The 20,349-nt window shown below is 39.0% G+C and overlaps 1 protein-coding gene and 1 long non-coding RNA gene across 3 annotated transcripts in view; one reads left to right on the top strand and one right to left on the bottom strand.

Moving 5' to 3' along the window:
• The window catches only part of LOC107110052, a 12,662-nt gene extending 8,494 nt beyond the window's left edge, over positions 1–4,168 (top strand). Inside the window, exons 2-3 of the long non-coding RNA XR_001482499.1 lie at positions 3,420–3,529; positions 3,887–4,168. This is a non-coding gene — a long non-coding RNA (uncharacterized LOC107110052). The remainder of the gene's footprint in view (positions 1–3,419; positions 3,530–3,886) is intronic.
• Positions 1–20,349, bottom strand: part of LUC7L3 (LUC7-like 3 pre-mRNA splicing factor) — a 27,650-nt gene extending 7,301 nt beyond the window's left edge. For both annotated transcript variants that reach the window (XM_015410771.1, XM_015410770.1), the window contains exons 1-9: positions 20,127–20,349; positions 17,243–17,309; positions 14,099–14,138; positions 13,751–13,895; positions 13,000–13,077; positions 12,813–12,917; positions 11,612–11,773; positions 5,360–5,637; positions 4,967–5,127 (exon numbers count right to left, since the gene is read on the bottom strand). In XM_015410771.1, coding sequence (XP_015266257.1) covers positions 4,967–5,127; positions 5,360–5,637; positions 11,612–11,773; positions 12,813–12,917; positions 13,000–13,077; positions 13,751–13,895; positions 14,099–14,138; positions 17,243–17,309; positions 20,127–20,225 — 1,135 coding nt within the window. In that variant the 5' untranslated portion in view covers positions 20,226–20,349. The remainder of the gene's footprint in view (positions 1–4,966; positions 5,128–5,359; positions 5,638–11,611; positions 11,774–12,812; positions 12,918–12,999; positions 13,078–13,750; positions 13,896–14,098; positions 14,139–17,242; positions 17,310–20,126) is intronic.

The following is a 20,349-nucleotide window of genomic DNA, read 5'->3' as shown; positions in this document are numbered from 1 at the left end:
CTGCTAACCTCTCACATGCAGTGGCCATTATCACCAGAAAGATCCTATGAGCAAAATTTTCTGAAGCTTCAATTTCTCAGTAGAACATAGTAGAAAAATCATGAACACTTTCATCAAGATTTTCTTCAAAAAGATCTGAATGTAATTTAACTGAATTTACTTATTCATCAAATAACAGAATCAAGGACATGCACTAAGGATAGACAGCCCAACAGCTGCTTAGCTATGACTAACAAGGTCTGAATAATGCTATGACGATGTAGAAGAAATCCAAGGTATAAGTGCAACAACAATTTTTAAAAAGCTAAGGGGACAAAAGGCTGTAAGCAGAACAGAAATTTTCCTCCTTCCTGGTCCTGCTGCAGCCCCCATCCTGTGTCATGAGAAACAATGCTACCAAGAGCATCACTGGGTGTGCAAGGTCTCTAAAAAACTTTCTTGTTTCAGGGTTGGTTTACTTCGTTTGTTGAATAGCTGTCAGAACTACTGTAACATCAATCAGTTAGAACTGAATTATGAGAAATCTAAAGTTTTAGTTTTCTCTAAATCCAGAAAGCAATTTACCTGGAGAGTAGGTGATTATGAGCTTGAACAAGTAAAAAGCTTCAATTGAACAAGTAAAAAACTTCAAGTATTTAGGCCTTCACTTTCAAGCCACTACATCTTGGGCCCATCAGCAAAGAGTGACAATTAACAACTCCAAGGTGAATATTAATGCGCTCCTACATTTTTATTTCTCTGACCAAGGGAATCAAAGTCTTTAATCTGAAAATAAGGCCCAATTACTTTATGGCATTTCTATATGGATTGACACAGTAAACAAGTCAATAGAACAGGTACATTTGTCCTTCTTATGGAAGATACTGGGCGTCCCATCTTGTGTCTCGTATGCGGCCCTATGTTTGGAATGTGGTAAAAACTTTATGACCACTAGGGCATGGCTTATGACCTCTAAATATTGGCTTCCGCTGCATTATAACCCTGACCCTTCCAGTTACGATTACCAGCTTTTAATGGAATCTGAGTTTTCACCTTGGCTAGCTACCATAGAGAGTGAACTGGGGACTTTGAATATCCCCCTTGAATTCCTCCTTCTACTTTCAGAATCAGAGGCATTTCAAAAAATAAGAAACACGAGTATTGGAGGTAGAGCTGTACAATGCAGCCAATAAGACCTGCTCTCCCCTTAGCCATGGGATATTTCCCACTGTAGGACTTCTCCCTAGTTATCTCTACCAACTACAGACTCCAAAAATTCATAGAATTTTTTATCTTGCGATTTTAACCGGAAGATTTCAAGGTATACCCCTTACTAATAAACACTGTCCTTGTTTAAATGGAACTACTGAAACAGTGCCTCATGTGTTAGAGTGTCCTTAATATAATATTGGACAAAATATTTTATCTCCAATTTTATCCAGCATTATGGATTTTCCCAATACATATATATTGTTGAGTCTGCTTAACAACACTGATGACAATATAACTGATTCAGTGGCAACGTTTTTATATGTTGCTGTTCTTACACCAAGTAATGTTCTTTTATGTATTTGTTTAATGTTCTCCCTTTTATAATGCCAATAAAGGCAAACTAACTAATCACTGGGTGTGATGTGGGGGCACACAGTGGAAGGTTAAAAGCTCCTTTCTTCACTGGCAGAAAGCAAGATTTGGATGAAACACCAAAACAGGAAACCTGCTTCCTATAACCTCACAGATTTAAGTCATATCACTCCTAAATATTGGCTCTGTTTTGCTGCCTGCTTTAATTCTCTCATCAATATACAGGGACTTTAGATGTAATATTTAACTGTTAGAGGCCACAATTCACCACCCACGGCTGTTGTCCTCATGTATGCCAACAGGACTTGCAAAGAAATTAAACGCAAGTGTTGCTGAAAGGACTCCAGGCTGCGCAACACTAGTGCAGAGAGAACTGCACTTCAACTGTTTAGCAGCTCCTCGGAGATAATTATAGCATATATTAACACTTATCTTCATAAAAATTAATTCGTCCAATAATTTCAGCTGGGGCTATTTCCTTATTTAGGAATAACCCTGAAAATCACAGGCTAATAATGGGTGGTTATTAATTCAATTTAATTATGTGATGTGGCTGTATACATTCTTGCCATTTATTTATACCTATTGGGTGTATCTGAATTGGCCTTTATTTTCATTTGCCTCCCAAGTCTGGTATCAGCCAGTACAGGTCGCTGTGTGCCATGGCTGCCTGGCAATTCTCCTACACAGTAGGAAATTATAAACACATACCTCTTAAAGACTTGAAATGCATTGAATGTAACAAGGCGATTATTATGGAGTATTTATTGCATTTAATACGCTTAATATCTAATTCTGGGCAGCACTGCATCCCTACACACAGTTGAAAGAAAATTCCATCAAGTTAATTACATGTTAACAGTTTTTCACAAAATATGTACAAAGATTCCTTTTTCACTTTTTGTAAATAAAACACAAAACATTCCCTTACTGAAGTGTCAGGAAAAAAGTATCTGTTCAATTAGGATGCACATTTTCTCATTTGCATTACAACCAGGATGTATATTTTGGTTACTAGGACCCTAAGTAGATGAGAATCTGGGAGATCCATGAACCAATGTGCCCAGTGTTTGTTTTTGGGATATTAGAAAAAAGTGAACAAATGCACAGGGACTCCAATTAATATTACGATGTGTGTACAGGAAAGAGGACAGTTTAAACCCCCACTCCATAGTTATGCTACTCAAACTCCCCCCTCCCCCAATAGACAATCGCTATGACTGTCTTTTTCCCCCCATTCAAGGGCTGACATATTTATTTCATTTAGAAAATGTACACACTACCTCTCTACAGACCTGCTTGAGGTGGCTTACAAAGTAAAACATGAGAAAATCAGAAAAGCCACAAAAAATCATAAAAAGCATTAAAAACTGAGCCAAGAAAATAAGAAACTGTCCCAACTTCCAAAATTATAACCTCATACACTTGTGAGAATTACCAGGAAAAGTAGCAGGGGGTGGCAATATGGAGGAGGTGTTAATCCCCCCCCCACACACACACACCACAGCCCATTCTATACCCCAGTGGGCTGCAACTACTCTTTCCAAAATGTTGGGCAGATCCATTCACAGATCTCCCACTGACTCATTTAGCTGGACCCCTGGGAACTTGATATTAGGCCCTGTTATTTTCTTTTTTGTTTAAATAAGGAATGTCAGTAAACACACTGTAACTTTATATTATGAAAATCAGTCAAGCTCTAACTCAGACACTGATACAGTGCTTTGAAAGTCCAGAGGTTTGAGTAGACCAAGTTAGTATTTAAACAGAAACTATCTCCAGTAGTTAAAAAAGCCAATTCTGCTATTTATACAAAGAAGTGTTATATTGTTAATTTGTGTTACTGTTTTCTCTAGAGGTGATCAACTCTGCAAGACACTGCATCTGGCACAGTACCTACAGTGATGCTACAATCTTAAGCCGTATCCACACACAAGGATCCCATTAGTGACTATGGTAGACATAGGTGAGTTCATGGAGTTCACTGGATCACAACCATACCCTCAAGTCTTTCCATAAATCTGCATTCATAATCATGACAGGTGTGTGCTATGGCACCATTCCTTAAGTACAAATATCTCATAATAAACACACACAAATGGAACCATTTGGTCAAAATGGAAGTCAGATCCAGAGACTAACAACATACCATTTCATCTAATCCATAGCCTTTGTTATAAAAAAATATCAAGATGTAAACATAAGGTAAGACAAAAATCCAAAGAGTATGTACTACAGAAACTATACCAGGATCTTTGAAACAATGCTTATTATTTTTCTGTCAATAACATTTATATACTCCTTTTCAATTTGACGATGACAGAGTACTTGTACAGCACTGAGCAAGCAGAACTGATCCTACTATCAAAAGACACCCACAGACCTGCTGGATAACCTCAACAATCCAAACAGAACAGTTTAGGGCAAGGCGTGAACAATATGTATATAAGCAAATCTGCATGAAACACAGGACAGTTTTCCATTGAGAAGGAATCTGAAAATAGAATAGTAAAAGGTACACCTGTTTTCAAGCAAAGACACATTGAAAGTTGAGCCAGAGCGTATCAACCAGAATATCTTCTTTCACTAAAATTTCCCACAAAATTGTCAAGCAATTTAATACATGAATATGTGCACGCCATCTAAAAAGGTGTAATCAGACTAAGAATTAAAAGAAAGTGACTCACATTATTGAAGAAATAAGTATTTTAAAGTTTTTTCTGATTAAAGTAATATGACAAAATACCAATGGACTCCACTACTGGAGAGATTAACATGCCTGCAGCACTGATCTTTACGAAGATGCTTCAATGACTATGAGGTATTATTTGATACGTAACTAAAAAGCTGCCATATTCAAGAACCTACTCCAATTCAACTATTTCACCAAGTTTCCTAAAGTGATTACAGATGCAAGCAAGGATGATAAACTCAGAGGCTGGGGTAAAGGTGTATGTCGCAAGGATGTAACTGATGTCTACTTGAGAGATGTACATGAGAGTATCAAAGAAAAAGTAATCCCCCCTTCTTTTCTCCATGAACACTATTGTTAAAATCACAGTTAGGGAATAAAGTTAGCCTTGTTGTCTGTGTAATGAACACCCAAGGATGGCAACAGAAGACTCACAAAATATTTAAAATTAAACACTTATGAAAATACTTAAGACAGTTGGTGGCTGGCTAAGAGACTAGCTTCTTTGACATTAGAATTTACACATGTGTACCCAGGATGTCGAGATTTCCAATCTGTGGTAGTCCTCAAATGGAGAAGAGTACACCTCAAAGTGCTTAAGAACTTGTGTACACTTATACAAGGGGAGTTTAGAGAGAGGGTTTTTTCACATTGAGAGGCTGTGGCCTAGTTCTGAAGAGTAATTCCTATACACTGTTCATATGAACTAACCTTTCTCCTTAGATTTCCTGTCTTGTTCTCGGTCTCTGCTTTTGCTTCTGTGCTTGTAAGATTTTCGATCCCGGCTCTTTGACCGCCTTCTGTCCCTGCTACGCGATCTGTGTTTTCTGTCTGATCTATCGTGACTTCTACTTCGGCGCCGATCTCGACTCCTGAACATTTAAAATATGAAGATCAAAGCACTTCCACATTTAAAAATTTTGTTAGGTAACTAACATAGTCATCAACAGGGTAAAATGGGTTGGGAGAAAACTTTAAATATCTGAAAACAGTAGTTTGCAGTTTTATAAGCAATTTTTGGCAACAAATGGGCCTAACAATAATACACTGCACTGGTTTTACTTAAATCATTCTAATGTTTTAAGTCACTTTCTAGAGACATACCTGCTTCGCCTTCTTTCCTTGCTTCTTGATCTTTTATGGTCCCTTGACCGACTTCCTCTTCTATCAGAAGTTCTGCTCGAATGTCTGCTTCGTGAACGACTCCTCTTTCGTCTTTCTCTATCACGAGCTCTCTCTTTTTCCTTTTCTTCTTCCTCACGCCGCCGTTTTCTCTCCTTTTCCTCTCTTTCACGTTCCTTCTCTCGCTCTTCTCGTTCTAGCTTCTCTTTTTTTAATCGATCATCACGATCAGGCTCCTCAGTTCTTTTTCTTAATTTTTCCTTCAAAAGTAAAACATTCCACAAAGGTTATTTGAATGGAAGTAGGTTACTAAAATTTTATTGTTTTTCTCAACGATCCGAAAGGACAGGTTTAGATCAATTTTAGGCACTTCACTAATAATAGATAAATTTTGGACAATAAAGCTTGCAGAAATTACAATCTGCAATTACAGTTTAACAGCTGGAAGGTTTTAGGTTTTCCTTTAAGGAGGAGAAAACGACAATGAAGAAATCTGCATTTAGTGTATGCTTTCTGAAGGATCATGCCCATTGCACACAACATCTTGCATGATAATATGTGCTTCCATCCTCAAGACATGCACCTACTAAATCCTCAATTAGCCCCAGCTGGATTCCTTGTACATGTAAACATTCCAGATCAAGCTAAAAATATTATGGTAACAAGACGTAAGGGTAGTGAGGGTGCAGGGAGAAGGATTCAAGTCAACTAAAACAATACCTATAATCACTCCATGGCACCCAGTACCAAAAGAGAACAAAACTTTATTTGAACATAAGCAAGGCCTTGTCTGGGCCCTGCTAGGCCATAGCCACCCACCCCCAGCAACTAGAAACACAAGAGAAAAGTGAAACTAAAGCAAAGGATTTTTACCTTAAGGGATCATGTTAAAATAACTATGCTATATAATAAGGGAGCATCAACAAATTCAGAACTGCCCACGATATAACAATACCTAATCTTATATTCTAATAGTGAAGTCAGCCACTTAAATCCGGTGACTGAAACTGTGAAGGGGTAAGGCAGATGTTTCTACAACGCTGAAAAGGGCTGCAGGTTTGCAGAAAGGTGTTAAATCTAAATATATATATATATATATTGCGTAACAATCTTTAATCAAACTTTTGGGCTTGTAAACTGTGTTCGTTGTCTTTAGACATTCAGCTGGTCTTTGCTGTTGGTACCATCAGTCAACAGTCTGTTGCAACTAATTAGCATCTTGAGGAGGAAAAACCTCAGCTTGCATTGCCCTCCAAAACAGCCATTTTCTCTACGGGAACAGATGTCAAGAGTTCAGTTGTAACTCTGAGGGATCTTCAGGTCCCACCTGGTGGCTGGCAACCGTAGGCAAGGCAGCACCTGACTTGCATGGCTAACTAGGCTTGGCTGCTTGCTACTGTTCAACAGCAGCCATCCTATGATAGCCAGTGTGGTGTAGCAGTTAGAGCTTCAGGGTAGGGTCTGCAAGACCCAGGTTCAGATCTAGGGGTGTGCAAAAAATACTGAACCCAAAAAATTGGGTCTGGGTATACTGAACCCCCAAAGTATCAGTATTTCCTGATACTCCTAAATCCCAATACCAGTATGGTATTTGGATGCAGTAAATATTTGAGACTGCAGAATTTATTTGGCTCCATTATACCCTATGGGGACCATTACAGTCAATGGTTCCCATAGGGTATAATGGAGAATTGATCCAGGGGTATCTGGGGCTCTGTGGGGGCTGTTTTTTGAGGTAGAGACACCAAATTTGCAGCATAGCTGCTGGCGCCTCTCTCAGCCTTCCCCCTCCAGTATCAAAAAGGTTGGACCACGGGGTTCAATTCTATGGGCCCCAGAAGAAGGTGCCCCCATCCTCCATTGTTTCCGGGGGGGGGAGACATTTAAAGGAAACACAGTCCCTTTAAATGCCTTTTGCAAGCCATGGCCGAACTCCGAAGGCATTTAAAGTGCTCATGGTCCCTTTAAATGCCTTCTCCAAGCTGTAGATTCACCCAAAAGGTGTTGGGACTACAATATCTTTAAACACCTTTTAACGCCAGCTATCTGGCAGCCACCAAAAATCCCAAATATTTTCAGGACTTTTGGGCTCGGCCATATCGGATAGCCAGATAAATATCCCTTCCGATATTCGGCTGAAAAAATACCCGAATGGGGCTTGGATAAACTGAATGCACACCCCTGTTCATATCTGTCCCCTGCTGTGGAAGCTGATGGGGTGATTTTGGACTAGTCACATACTTTCAGCCTAACCTACTTCACAGGGTTGTTGTGTGGATAAAAAGGAGAAGAGGAAAATAATGTAAGTTCAATCAATCAAAACACCTTTAATGACATAATAAAATACATAGCGTGATAAAATATGAGCAAGAAGGTATTACAGAGACAACAAATAAGGGTAATCATACAGAGAGCTTCTATCTTTGACCACTTCAGCCAAGAATTTACCAATCAGAGCTGTGATGTCCAGGTTTGTGTCATTATTCTGTCGTTAATACAATATTTAGAGTATAGTGGAGAGGAAAGGAGTTTCTTACATGGACCTGCGTACAATTGGCAGTCCAAGATGATGTAATGGGTTGAGTCTATTTATACATTTCCTTTCATGGAAAGGGACTTTGTTATACCGACCAGTTAATATTTTTGAAGGAAATATATTTAGTCGTGCTAATGTAAAAGCCCTAGGATGAGAAGGGTGATCTAGGTTGTAAAGGTAACTGGCTATTTTCCCTTGCTGAATAGAAAGGTTTAGTTTGACCTGAGAAGAAAAATAAGGCTGCAAAGGATTTAGTTTATGAAATTCTAGGTCCAGAAGCCTTTGTTTACTGGTTCAAAAGATGGCAGATTCGTTAAAGGGGAGGAAAAAATCAACGGAAAAGCCCAATTGTTGGATTTTCTTTTCGATAGTTGAGAGCCAGGTAATGCTATATGAATCACTTTTTAACCCTGAAAGTAGAGTTTGAAGAGATTCTAAAATGCAACCTGAGCCAATATTTAAAGGTTATTAGCCAAGTTCTTGTTTCAATAAAATGCCCAATTCTCTACAAAGTGCTGAATACGGTGCACAATTAGAGACTCCTAAAATTTGTCGCAAATCTCTGGCCTAAATTTTCTCTAAGTTGTTATTGAATGACTTTATCCAGACCGGATGCTTCAAAAATCTTGATCGCAGCAGGAACATATTGATTTGAGAATTGTTTGAGTTGGGTAGTAGCCCACTTAGCTGCAGCAATGATTCAAGAGCTATGAGTTGCCCAGTTTAAATTATACTGAAAGGTAATGCCTAGACAGCGCTGGCTCTTCGGCTTTGAAACGGAGATGAGCACCGCAACCCTAGAGTCGGATTCAACTGGCTTTCGAGCAAGGGAACCTTTACCTTTAATGCCTAGATATTTAAAGTTTTTTACTTGGGTAATTTCTGTGTTACCTATAATCTATATTTTTGGGTTTCAGCATTTAGAAAAAACTAGTACTTTGGATTTTGAATAGTTAATAACTAAAGAATTATCTTGACAGTATTTATGAAAAGCTTGTATCTTAAAAGACCAACTATGGAACAAGAAAGAATTGTGGTGACGTCAGCATAAAGTATGAGAGGAACTGCATAAGACCCTCGTTTAGGGGTGTAGCCACTGATAGGCCCTAATGATAAAGCTAAGTTGTTTAAGAATAAATTAAAAAGGTGAGGAGCTAAAATGCAACCTTGTTTCACACCTTTAGAGGTTGGTATTTTGGAGGTTAAATTCCCAAATTCTGCGCAGTTGATATGGCAAGAGGTAGAGGAATTAAGTTTTTAAAATCAAAAATAGCAGTCTTCGGTCGATGTCCATGAGTTCAAGTTTCCTCCATAATAAATGTCTGGGAATCGAATCAAATGCACCTTTCAGATCAATGAAGGCCACATACAGTTTTTTCGTGCCAGAGTTCATATGTTTATCGGCCAAAAAGGATAAAAGAAAACAACGGTCTACTGTAGAATTGCTTTTAGAAAACCCAATTTGTTCAAGCTGGATAATCTGATGGGAGTGCATCCAGTTTTTTAGATGTCTTTCTAAGAATTTTGCATATAGTCTGCCGATAATAGAAAGGAGACTTATTGGTATGAAGTTTTCTGGGCTGTTAGGATTGCCTTTTTTAAACGATGGGAATAATAACAGAGTTTAGTCAAGACTGTGGCATTGACCCGGACTGGTTAATAAGAGTAGATTGGCTAATGGAGGAGCCCACCACTGCGGGTGTTTAATTAAAATTTCTGCAGGAATTCCATCCGGACCAGGGGATTTACTAGATTTTAATTCTGAAATCAGTTCACCTATTTCATCTGGGTTTACAGACGGCATATCATCTGAGACTGTATTATCGATATTGGATGAGAGGGTATCCATAGTATTAAAGATAGACTTATAATAGTCAGTCCAGATTTGAGGGTGTATTTTTGGACTGAAATAGTCTGGTCTGTTATTCATATCAGTTGATATCACCTGCCAAAAGGTTTTATTATTGTTAGATTTTAACACTTGCAATAAATTGGCCCACTTTCTCTGATAAAAATAGTCTCCTCTTATCATGTGTAAGTTCTTGGTACAGTTTGTTTTGATCTCAATATTGTTTTAATTTAACAGAACTATTTATTTATTTATTTGCATTTTTACCCCGCCCTCCCCGCGAACGGGCTCAGGGCGGCTTACACAGGGGCACAAGCCCATACATAACACAATATAAAACAGTAAAACAGTAGCCGAAATTCTTTATATGTGGACCTTACTAATTTTTTCACTGATAAACAATCAGAGTCAAACCAGACAAAGAACCATAAGAAACTGTGGTTGTAGGTTTGGCAAGAGAGCCAAGGAAGTCTATTAATTGGTGGTAGTGAGAAAGAGATTCTGCAGGAGATCTTGACAAGATTAAACACTCTTTTTTTCAAATTAGAGGCTGTATCTGATTCAAGTAAAGTGCATAATTTGTTCTCTACAGTAGATGTCCACCTTAATTTTCTCAATATTGTTTTGTGAAACAGAAGAGTCATTATTACAGATCAAATTAACTTCAAGTGGAAGGTGGTCACTTTTGGTTCTAAAGCTGATGGAAAATTACTAATAAAAGGAAGTGTGGAAGTCGAGCAGATACAGTAATCTACTACACTGCAGTCTCGAGTTGAAACAAATGTAAATTCATCGGTGTCGGGAAACTGTGAGATACCATTTAAAATAATTAAATTGTGGGTGATACAAAATTCCCCCAGGTTGGTCCCCGCCTTATCAGGGAGTCTTTTGATGTTCTAGAAAGGGAAAGGGGGGGGGTGTATGTGTGATTCCTCAGTCTCCTCATAGCTTAGTTGTGAGCTCAGTGTTTGGCTGTCTGGGCCAATCTGAGCATTAAAATCTCCCGACAAAATGAGATGAGCTGTGGGATTTTTTTTTTTTTTGCAGAGTTGTTAAAAACATGGATAATTTGTCTTTTCTTACTGATGAAATTAGGTTAGTAGTGGGGGGGAGTAAAGATAAATTATAATTAGTTTAATGTCAGAGCTATAAAGTAGGAATGCTTGTGCGAAGGGTGGCTAAGTATCAATCTCCTTTACTGAAAGATTGGCCCTAAATAATGAAGTAAGCCCATTCCTATTGCAGCCTTTTGAATACAATTTATATACCAGCATGTTAAAGGAAATGAATTCTCTTATTTTCAAGTCTGATAAAGACCAGGTTTCTTGGAGAAAAATACAAAGGATTTTAAATAGTTAATAAAGTCTGGGTCTAGTTGGTTTTATCAGCTCAGATGGTCATGACTGGCCTTATAGGGGGAAGGTGCCTCTTAAGTCTAAGACAGCCTGCTTCCCACTAGAAGATCTGGACCCCTGGAAGGTGAAGAAAATCAGGTAAGGAAGAAAGAAAATCAGGTAAGCAAACTCTCCATTTATAACCAAGACCTTCTAGCCTGATAAAACATACTGTTAGTATATCTACATTCATTTTAAGGTTTCTGAAAAGTCTCCCAAAACATGAATCATCATCAGCCTTTGAATCTGCCAGTTTCATGCCATAAACAGGTCACAGAAATGGGAACTCTGTTTCTTTCTGAAGAGACCACGAAATTAGACACTATCACTAAGAATTATTCAAAAGTGTAACATTCTTAGGATGTAAAACTATTTCAGCAATCACTAAGCAATTGTAATATTTTTCAATAAACAAAACATTATGGTTTATCTGTATATCAAGAGAATTAACTCACTTTTAATTCTTCAACCGTAGCCTTAATTTTAGCATAGCCCATATGCTGTTTTCCCATCAAGTGATCGTCTACCCTGGACTGTGCATCTCCTACAATTAAAAAGGCTCCACAAACTTCACAAACTTCCATCTGCTTTTCCTGAGCAGCAAAACTCTCAATTGTCTGGGAAGAGAAGGCACTTGTTAATAAAAGGCAGTGTGACATTAAAACTTTATCTAAAATCTGATCAAGCAGCTTACTTTATATTTCCCGAATTCTATCCTCCACTTTTTGGATCACAAAGACCCTCCAAGGTAATTCTAACAAATTCATACAGGATAAAATATTAAAATCTAACAAAGACATAATAAAATGTGCCAACTTCACCAGTATCTCAGATTATAAGCAGGATCCAGAACAGGATTTCCTGAGCTGTGTGTGTGTGTGTGTGTAATAATTTTGATAGTTTCTGCCTCATGCTTTTCTCATGCCACGGGAGGAGTATTTTGGGTTTCACCAGAAGGGAAGAGGTGAGAAAGTCATGCTCCACCAGAAGATGTTATTGCTGAATCCAAGCCAATGAATTACACCTTTAAAATACACTATTAAGGTTCTATTTATACTTCCAGAAATAACATGGTCAGCATTTTATGCCAACTACACAGAATGTGGCACCACAACACATACTACCATATGAATTCTAACTGTAAACTCTTTTATGAGATATATGGAAATGTTATTCCTTTAAGTTGTACTCAATCCTGCTAGAACTGACTTGCGTAATTCTCAAAACATTTCTGAAAGCGTATGATGCACCCTGGTTTGTGAAGATACGCATGGCAAGAACAGGTATGGAAGACATGTTTTCAGCTCTTCTAGGCTCATGAGAATATAGTGATTCAGTGAGAAACACATGCTGGCTCCACTCTGATGCATAAACAAACTATTCAGGCAACAATTTAAAATGCCAGATGCAAAGGTTCTCACATACAGCCCTTACAATTTTTTATTGTCAGTGAATTATTTCCAAGATACAGACCTTTAGTAGGCATTATCAAAAGCCACCAATTAGAAAACAATGAGGTAATTTGACAAAGTGAATGGCAAGCATGACTAGTTACAAAATACAAGTGTTTATAGTAAACTAAAAGTGGAAATAAGTTCAGACTATTTGTTTGCATCCTGTGGTGCCTTCCAGGCTTTCAGGAAGCAGAATACTTACTGAAGTTGTAGACCTGAGCAACTCTCTCTCTTCTTTTAACTGTTCAACGAGTTTCATCATGCCTTGAGCCTCTTCTACCTTTCCTTCAGAACCCAGTTCTTCAATCTGCAAAGGAGAACAATGCTATCAAAGTGCTCTTAGCCAAGCTTCTGATTAATATTTCTGTATTATTCAAGACAAATTTTACCTGTTGCAGAAGTACGTCAATTTTGTCAGTTAAGACCTGAATCTTCTCTTCATTTTTACCAGTAGGTCCTGCTGCTTGCTAAATATTAAAATACAAGTATCAGTTATCTAACATAGAGAAAAAAAAACACTGTATGGGTTTACTAGACTATGCCATGACTACTGTAAGACACATGCGAAGAAATATGCCATAAACAAAAAAAAGAGAAACTCCACAGTAAGTTTTAATGGATAAAATGGTATATTGCTACATATAGTACATTACAATTTGTTTGCCAGCACAATGAATATTTTAACTTATATTGCTCATCTGAGTTCAGCACAGTCATGCACCTGGTAATCTAAATGAGAATTGTGTCATGCTGTTATTCACAGCTTGCAAAATAACAGAGCTGGGAAAGCATATGAATCCTGTATGTTTTCAGAAACATAAAATAGTTAAATTGTTTTATTTATTTAGAAATTTCTATAAGAAATTTCTCCAGAAAACCTGCTTGAGGTGGCTTACAAAATAAAATATGATAAAACCAAAATACCATAAAGGTCATTAAAATTAATGATGGTTTTAAAACATTTTTTTTAAAAACCTATGACGCTATCATGGTTACCAGTCTATACAACTACCAGAACTACTCTATTTAAAAAAATTTCTTATAAGAGAAATACAAGCAAGTCTATTTTAAATTTGTTTTCCCACTATTGAGATCAAGCAGAAACAGTCCTTTTGCTTTGGTATCTGCATTTGCACTTACACCCGAAGACTGCTGATTCTGGGACAATGCTAAGCGGGCATGTCCTCTTCGAATTCGGCGTTCGACTTCTGCAAGCAAGCTCTGTAAATAGCGAAGGAAGTCTCTTTCATAGCCTACTTTCATGAAACGAGAACTCTTCTCATATCTGAAAAGGGTCCAATGAGTTATTTTTTACTAAACTTGAAATAGAGATGAAGTTTGTATTGCAAAACAATAAGTCCAATATCTAAAATAATGATAAGCAAACAATTTCAGTAAAATAATAAACTCTGAGATTATTTTGCTATCATTAGTGCTTATTCTATTGTTTAGCTAGACTTAGCTATTAATAAAGCATACTATACTCACTGTTTTCTGAGGTTTTCGTCATGGATTTTTTCACATGGACCTAGAAATAAAGTAATGAGAATAAAACAGAAACATAGAGCTGGAAGGGACCTCCAGGGTCATGTAGTCCAACCACTGTACAATGCAGGAAATTCACAGCTGCCTCCTCCGCCCACTCCCCAGTGAGTCCTGCTTTATGCCCAGAGGAAGGGGAAAAAACTCCAAGATCCCTGGGCCAATCTGGCCTAGAGGAAAATTACTTCCTGATCCCAAAGTGGTGATCAGCATTACCCTGGGCATATAGGAAAGGGCCATAAGAGCTGAGCACTGGGTCATCCCTTCCTGCCATCCTTTTCACAGTCTGCCTAAATTTACAAAGTCAGCATTGCTGTTGGATGATCATCTACCGTATTTTCCTGCGTATAAGACTACTTTTTAACCCAGGGAAATCTTCTCAGAAGTGGGGGGTCGTCTTATACGCCGGTACGCCAGAAGCATCAGCACAGCTCTATATTTTAACTGGAAAACTCTCTATTTTAACTGGAAAAGTTGGGGGTCGTCTTATACGCCCAGTCGTCTTATACGCCGGAAAATACGGTACTTAAAAACCTCCAAAGGAGGAGAACCCACCACCTCCTGAGGAAGCCTCTTCCACTGAGGAATGGCTCTGCCAGAAGTTCTACCTAACGTTTAGCTGAAACTCTTTTGATTTAATTTTGATCTGGTTCTGGTCCGACCGGGGGCTTTTGTTCAATCCCTTGCTGATAATTCTGCACAAACACACACAAACTTGAGAAAGTTTTCACTCCGATACAATTCTAAGCAATGCTCAAACTTTTCTACTTTTCAACCTTGGCTGGCAGAATGCTAGAGTGACTGTGACCTTATCAAAACGACACCAGACCACAGATGTAGTTTCAACATAAAACTAAAAAAGCTCACAGACAAAATACTGAAGAATATTTCCAAGTCCAAATAGACGTGATCTATTTATATGATTGTCAATGTCTTTGAAGGTTTTAGAAGTATGTATGGCATTGGCAACACTGTAAGGATAAGCTCAATATACTATGAGGAATGATTATGAACTTGTAAAGCATTGAAACCCACAGCATATTTGGGGCAAAGGAAAGACAATGTTCTGACAAGAGCCTGTCAATCTGGCATTATGACACCTTGACTGGCACACCATTACAATACAGCATCAGCTAAAATGACTGGGCTAACACAATCTTTGCATGGCCCTCACCAAGAACGGTGTTTGCTTGTGCAACAAGCATTCATAGTGGACCTTAAGACTGTTAATTATCTAATTTTCAACCTTGATATACAACAGGAGAGTATTCTATGTATTAGCTGTATAAGAGAGACAGAGATGATGGAAAGAACTGAAAGATTATTGCTAAAAACTATTTACAAGAACGAGGAAAGCTACATTTTAATCCTTTGAAATAAGTAATTAGCAGAAATTATGGCTGATCTGCAATTCTCAGGATATAAATCGTGAATTTACGCAAATCTAAAGCTTTGAGGTATTTCAATGTTTGGCATACTGGGCCCTAATGAGACAGAAACATTGAGTTGGATCCCATGGTACAACAGTAGAAGGTGCTGATGGTTGCTAATGTTCTCCTAAACCCAGCAGTCCTTTTTCAGACCCACATGGGAAACCACATGGAGCACTAGCCACGTGGGTTAGGAAACTGCAGTGGGGAGGGGGAAGTCAGCAAATATACCTCTTGAAAGAGTAGAACTCTGCTAATGAAGGAGGGAGTGATTTTGTCCTTTTCCCCATCTCAACTACTGCATCCTGACCCAGGAAGTTCCTGGGGTCGGAAAGGACTGCCCAGGGGAAGGGAACATGAAAAACATACACAATCCTTGTCTTCATGGGATCCAACCCACTATAGCATATTATTAGCAACAATTATGAACTGAGACAGTTTTCATACATAAACATTTCTTCCCTCAGGTGTTGTCATGAGTCCCATTCTGCAACCCATGATTCCCTGTGTTAATTAAGCTCCCAATACAGGCAATTCCATTGGGCAGCCTCTTTAACAAGAGTGGGAACAGGTCAACAAATATCAAAGCCAAGGTGGAAAAGAGCACCTATCCATGTAAGGGGGTGTGATCACACAAAAGAATGAAAACCCTGAAGGGAGAGTTACATGTAGAGATGGACATGAAATGAACCACAAAGCAAAATTCATCATGAATTTTGCCCTGTTCGTAGTTCACAAACCAAAGTTCATGATGAGTCTACCGTCACAAACTTCCATTAAATTTTTAAGCATTTCGTGATGGTTTATTTATTTATTAGATTTATACCCTGCCCTTTCCGCTAAGGCAGGCTCAGGGTGAATTACATATAAACTTTTAAAAACAGAATAAAATCATACAAACAATTCTAAAGTGCTATACATAGATACTGCATATCAGATGGCAAAACAACAATTTCAGTATTATCCATAACAGCCGCTAGTAAAAATTCTGGTTTTAAATTAAGATGTTATATGTGGCTCTCATTCAAATGCCTGGTGGAAGAGCTCCATCTTGCAGGCCCTGCAGAATTGTAATAAATTCTATCATGGACAGAGCAGAAAGCAGGGGTTTAAAGGTAGACTAGGGAGCCAGTTTATTCAGGTTTTGTTAGATTTTTAAGTTGTTTTATCCATTTCTGCATCCTCCTGTGTGTATGAAATCTTTTTATTGTCTTTATTCCTACCCTGAGACTAACTGCATCCACCTTTCCTTCATATTCTGATTTCCTAAAATAGAATTCATTGCCTACGTTGTCCCCAGAACACTTGGATGGAAAGAACAGAGTTATGTGTAGGCCAGCTCTTAAGTGAGCCACAATGCATGCTTAACTGAATGGGTGGAGGGTGCGACAGAGAGAGGCAGAAGTGGGAAGGGAGAGGCTAGCAAGAGACAAATGGGCCCCAGGGAGGCTGGGAAGTAGGGCCCTCCGTTGCTGCTTCCCCCTGCACTTCCTGAGGGGCCTGTGACAGGGGTATTCAAGGTGGCTTTAAAAAAAATCAATATAAAGCAGCATCAAACAGCATTAAGATTTAAAAGCAACATTAGCAACAATAAAAACTGAAAAGACCACAGCATCAAAAAGCATTAATCTCAACTTTTATGAAGGAAACATATACTTACCTAAGTCAGAACGGGTGTTTGTGAACAATTCAGCAGGGCAAAATCCACAAAGGTAGTATTTACAAACCTGTAAGAAGAACAGGGTTAGAATTTGACTTTGTTACTTTATTTAACAGACAAGCACTCCTTGGAAACAACACTAGAAGGTGGTTCCTTCCAGTGTCCCTTTCTCCTGCATTACAGCTGCCTGCCATCACTCCACAAAAGTAAACAATTTCTAAGAGAAAAAGGAGGTGACAGTAGTTACTAAGCACATTATTGTTCTCCATAAAATGTGAGGTAAAATATCCATGTTCCTTTACCTATATTTGTAGTTAATGCAGTGAGCCAAGTGTAATGTTCAAGTAGTTACTAGACATGAACCACGAGTAAGAGATCAATCAGAGGGTTCAATGGTAGAGCATCTGGTTTGCATGTAGAAGGTCCAAGGTTCAATTGCCAGCTAGAAGAATCAGGTAGCAGGTGATGTGAAAGACCTCTACTCAAGACCTTAGAATTGCTGCTGATCATAAAATTGACAGACCAAAAAACTGCCTCAGTAACAGGCAACTTTATGTGTGTTTAGTGCGTGATATCTGCAGTGAGCAACCAGTCTCTGGCCTTAGTATTAAGCCATAATGTAACTACACGAACTATTGTGCTACAGGATGGCCTACAAATATCTATTATCCTCACAAGCCTTTCTTTACAAACAAAAGGCAACATTTCAACATGGTCATATTCAGCTTTAAGGTATTATGTGTGCATTAAAGTCAGATTCCATTTTAAACCAAGTTTACTTTTAAAAGAGAAATCACAGCCAACACTTTAAAAAATACTATTTAAAAACCAATTTAAAACAACCCATTGATATCTATCCATCCTACATACAATAAGCTGCTTTGACAGTCAAGATCTCATCCCTTGTCTTTTTTGTTTTATATACAGAATCTACTAAATTATTTTATTAACCTCAAGAAACTCTAGGGCATGACTATATTTGGGGATGCAGCTGCACAGGAGACAACAGATGGGAGTGACTAGCATTCAATTATGAAGTCACACACACCGGATTTCTTGAAAGCTAAGATCAAGGTGGCTAAACTTGACAAGGAGCAACCAGCAGATACATGCAGCATCAAAGTACAGTGTAGCAAGCAGGCATTTCAAAGAAAGGATGTCTTTCACTTGTCATTTTCTACAACTAATCTCAGTTTCTCATTCTGAGAAAAATACTCTTTTTTTTGCACACCTGAGATATTTTTGTTACCTGAAGCTCTGAAACACTGGATCAGAGTATTTTGGAAGATATTAATGTAATCAAGTAATTTCTTTTTAAATAACTTTTTCCAGTAAACATGACGGATACAAACCAAATGGCCAGCAGAGATTTCTACCTCACCTGAGGTTAGAGAAATCATAGCAGAAAGTTAAAGACTGCAAGTTCCCTTGGCCCAAGCAGCACACAGAAACAACTGACTGAACTGGTACCAATACTGCATTCTGAAAATGAACTTTATGGCCTTCTCTTTATTCCCTCAACATTCCAATCTGTTTATCAAAAGAATATCACAGTCTAGAATGGAGACTTAAAACTATACAAATCCACCACAAAGACATTTAATCACAAGTTGTGTCTCATCTCATTTGAGCTTTCCACATGAGCAGGAAAAATACAGAGGAGAATGGTTACCTAATCATTCTACTCATGATTAGGAAAAAACAGTGTCATGTTTTCCTATCCAGGAAAACAGCAAGCCTCTAAAAAAGCAGATTCAAGCATCTAGAAATTAGAATTAATTTTTCTAATAGACCATTTGTTCAATTCACACAGATAGGCATTCCCAAGCACTGCCATGGCTCCAAACAACACATTTCACCATGATGAAATCATCAAACTTTACATTTGTATTTAAATGTTTATGCTTTGCTTTTCTTCATAATGATGAAACAAGGCATTCCCCATCATTTTTCCGTTCTCCATTTTAACGTTATAACAAGCACCTTATGAGGTAGGTTAGCCTGACAGACACTGAGTGGCTCATAGTCACCCAGTCAGCTTCCCTGGCAAACTGGGCATTCAGAGAGTCTTCCAGTTCCTGTTCCTAGTCCAACACTCCAACCACATCACCATGGTGACTCTTTCTATGGAAAAGCTAAGCCAAAAATGCTTCCCATGTTAGCTATTTAAAGAAAACACACATGGCAACCATGTCCAAATTGTGGACAACTAGGCCACTGGGACAGAGTTTAAACATGTCACATACGCGAATATGATATCGCAATTCTGTGAGAATTTATGAACAGTTCCTTACTCTTGAGTGAATTTAGGATGAACGCTTCGGACAAAATCCAATGACCATAAACGCCACGAAAGCCGTTTTTCTTACAAAAGCGGCTTCATGAAATGAAGGCTATACAGACATAGCCATATCAATGCAACCCCCTCAGTGACATAAAAGCAGCAAACAGACCCCCTATTGCACACAGAATGAGCCCCCCCCCTGCCCTCGAAGGTCCAGTCAGAGGCCTCTTCCTACTCTCCGACTCCAAAGACACCAATCCATTGTTCGCCCGCTGAACCCCCACAGCGCGCTCAACACGTCCACGTTCCCGCAATTTCCCTTGCTGGCCCTTCACCTTCCAAGCCACAGAACGTGCTCCCCAAACCAACCCCACCCCCCGGCTCATCGTCCCTGCTCTGAATTCGAGAGGCCTGCGCGGCCCCGAGCCAGGCCGCCTCCTCGCTACTGAACGATTACCCAATACCGAGGCGGCAACACCTCCCCGTTTCAGGCTTCCCCGCCGGGTACCCACATCCCGTTAACTCCGGCGCCTGCCACAGCCCATCCATTTGCGGCACGCGGCCAAGCGAGAAAGGACCACAGGGGCCCGCAATGCTTACACTTTCATGGTCCCACCGCACGTTGCTGCGCTTCTCATCTGGGGCCAGGTTCCTATCCCGGCCCATAAGCTCGTCCAAAAGCTGGGCGGCCGAAATCATCGTGGCTGCCGGTCGGTCGGTCGGCCTGGCCGCCGCTTCCTCCTTAACGTCCCCTCACCTACAATACACCAAACCCGCGCCGCTACTAGTGACAGAAACAAAATGGCGGCTCCCTCGACCCAAA

Source organism: Gekko japonicus, unplaced genomic scaffold, assembly GCF_001447785.1.
Source record: "Gekko japonicus isolate JY-2015 unplaced genomic scaffold, Gekko_japonicus_V1.1 scaffold15, whole genome shotgun sequence".
Classification (NCBI taxonomy): Eukaryota; Metazoa; Chordata; class Lepidosauria; order Squamata; family Gekkonidae; genus Gekko; species Gekko japonicus.
Note: the sequence above shows the minus strand (reverse complement) of the source record. Positions and strands in the feature narration are given on the sequence as shown.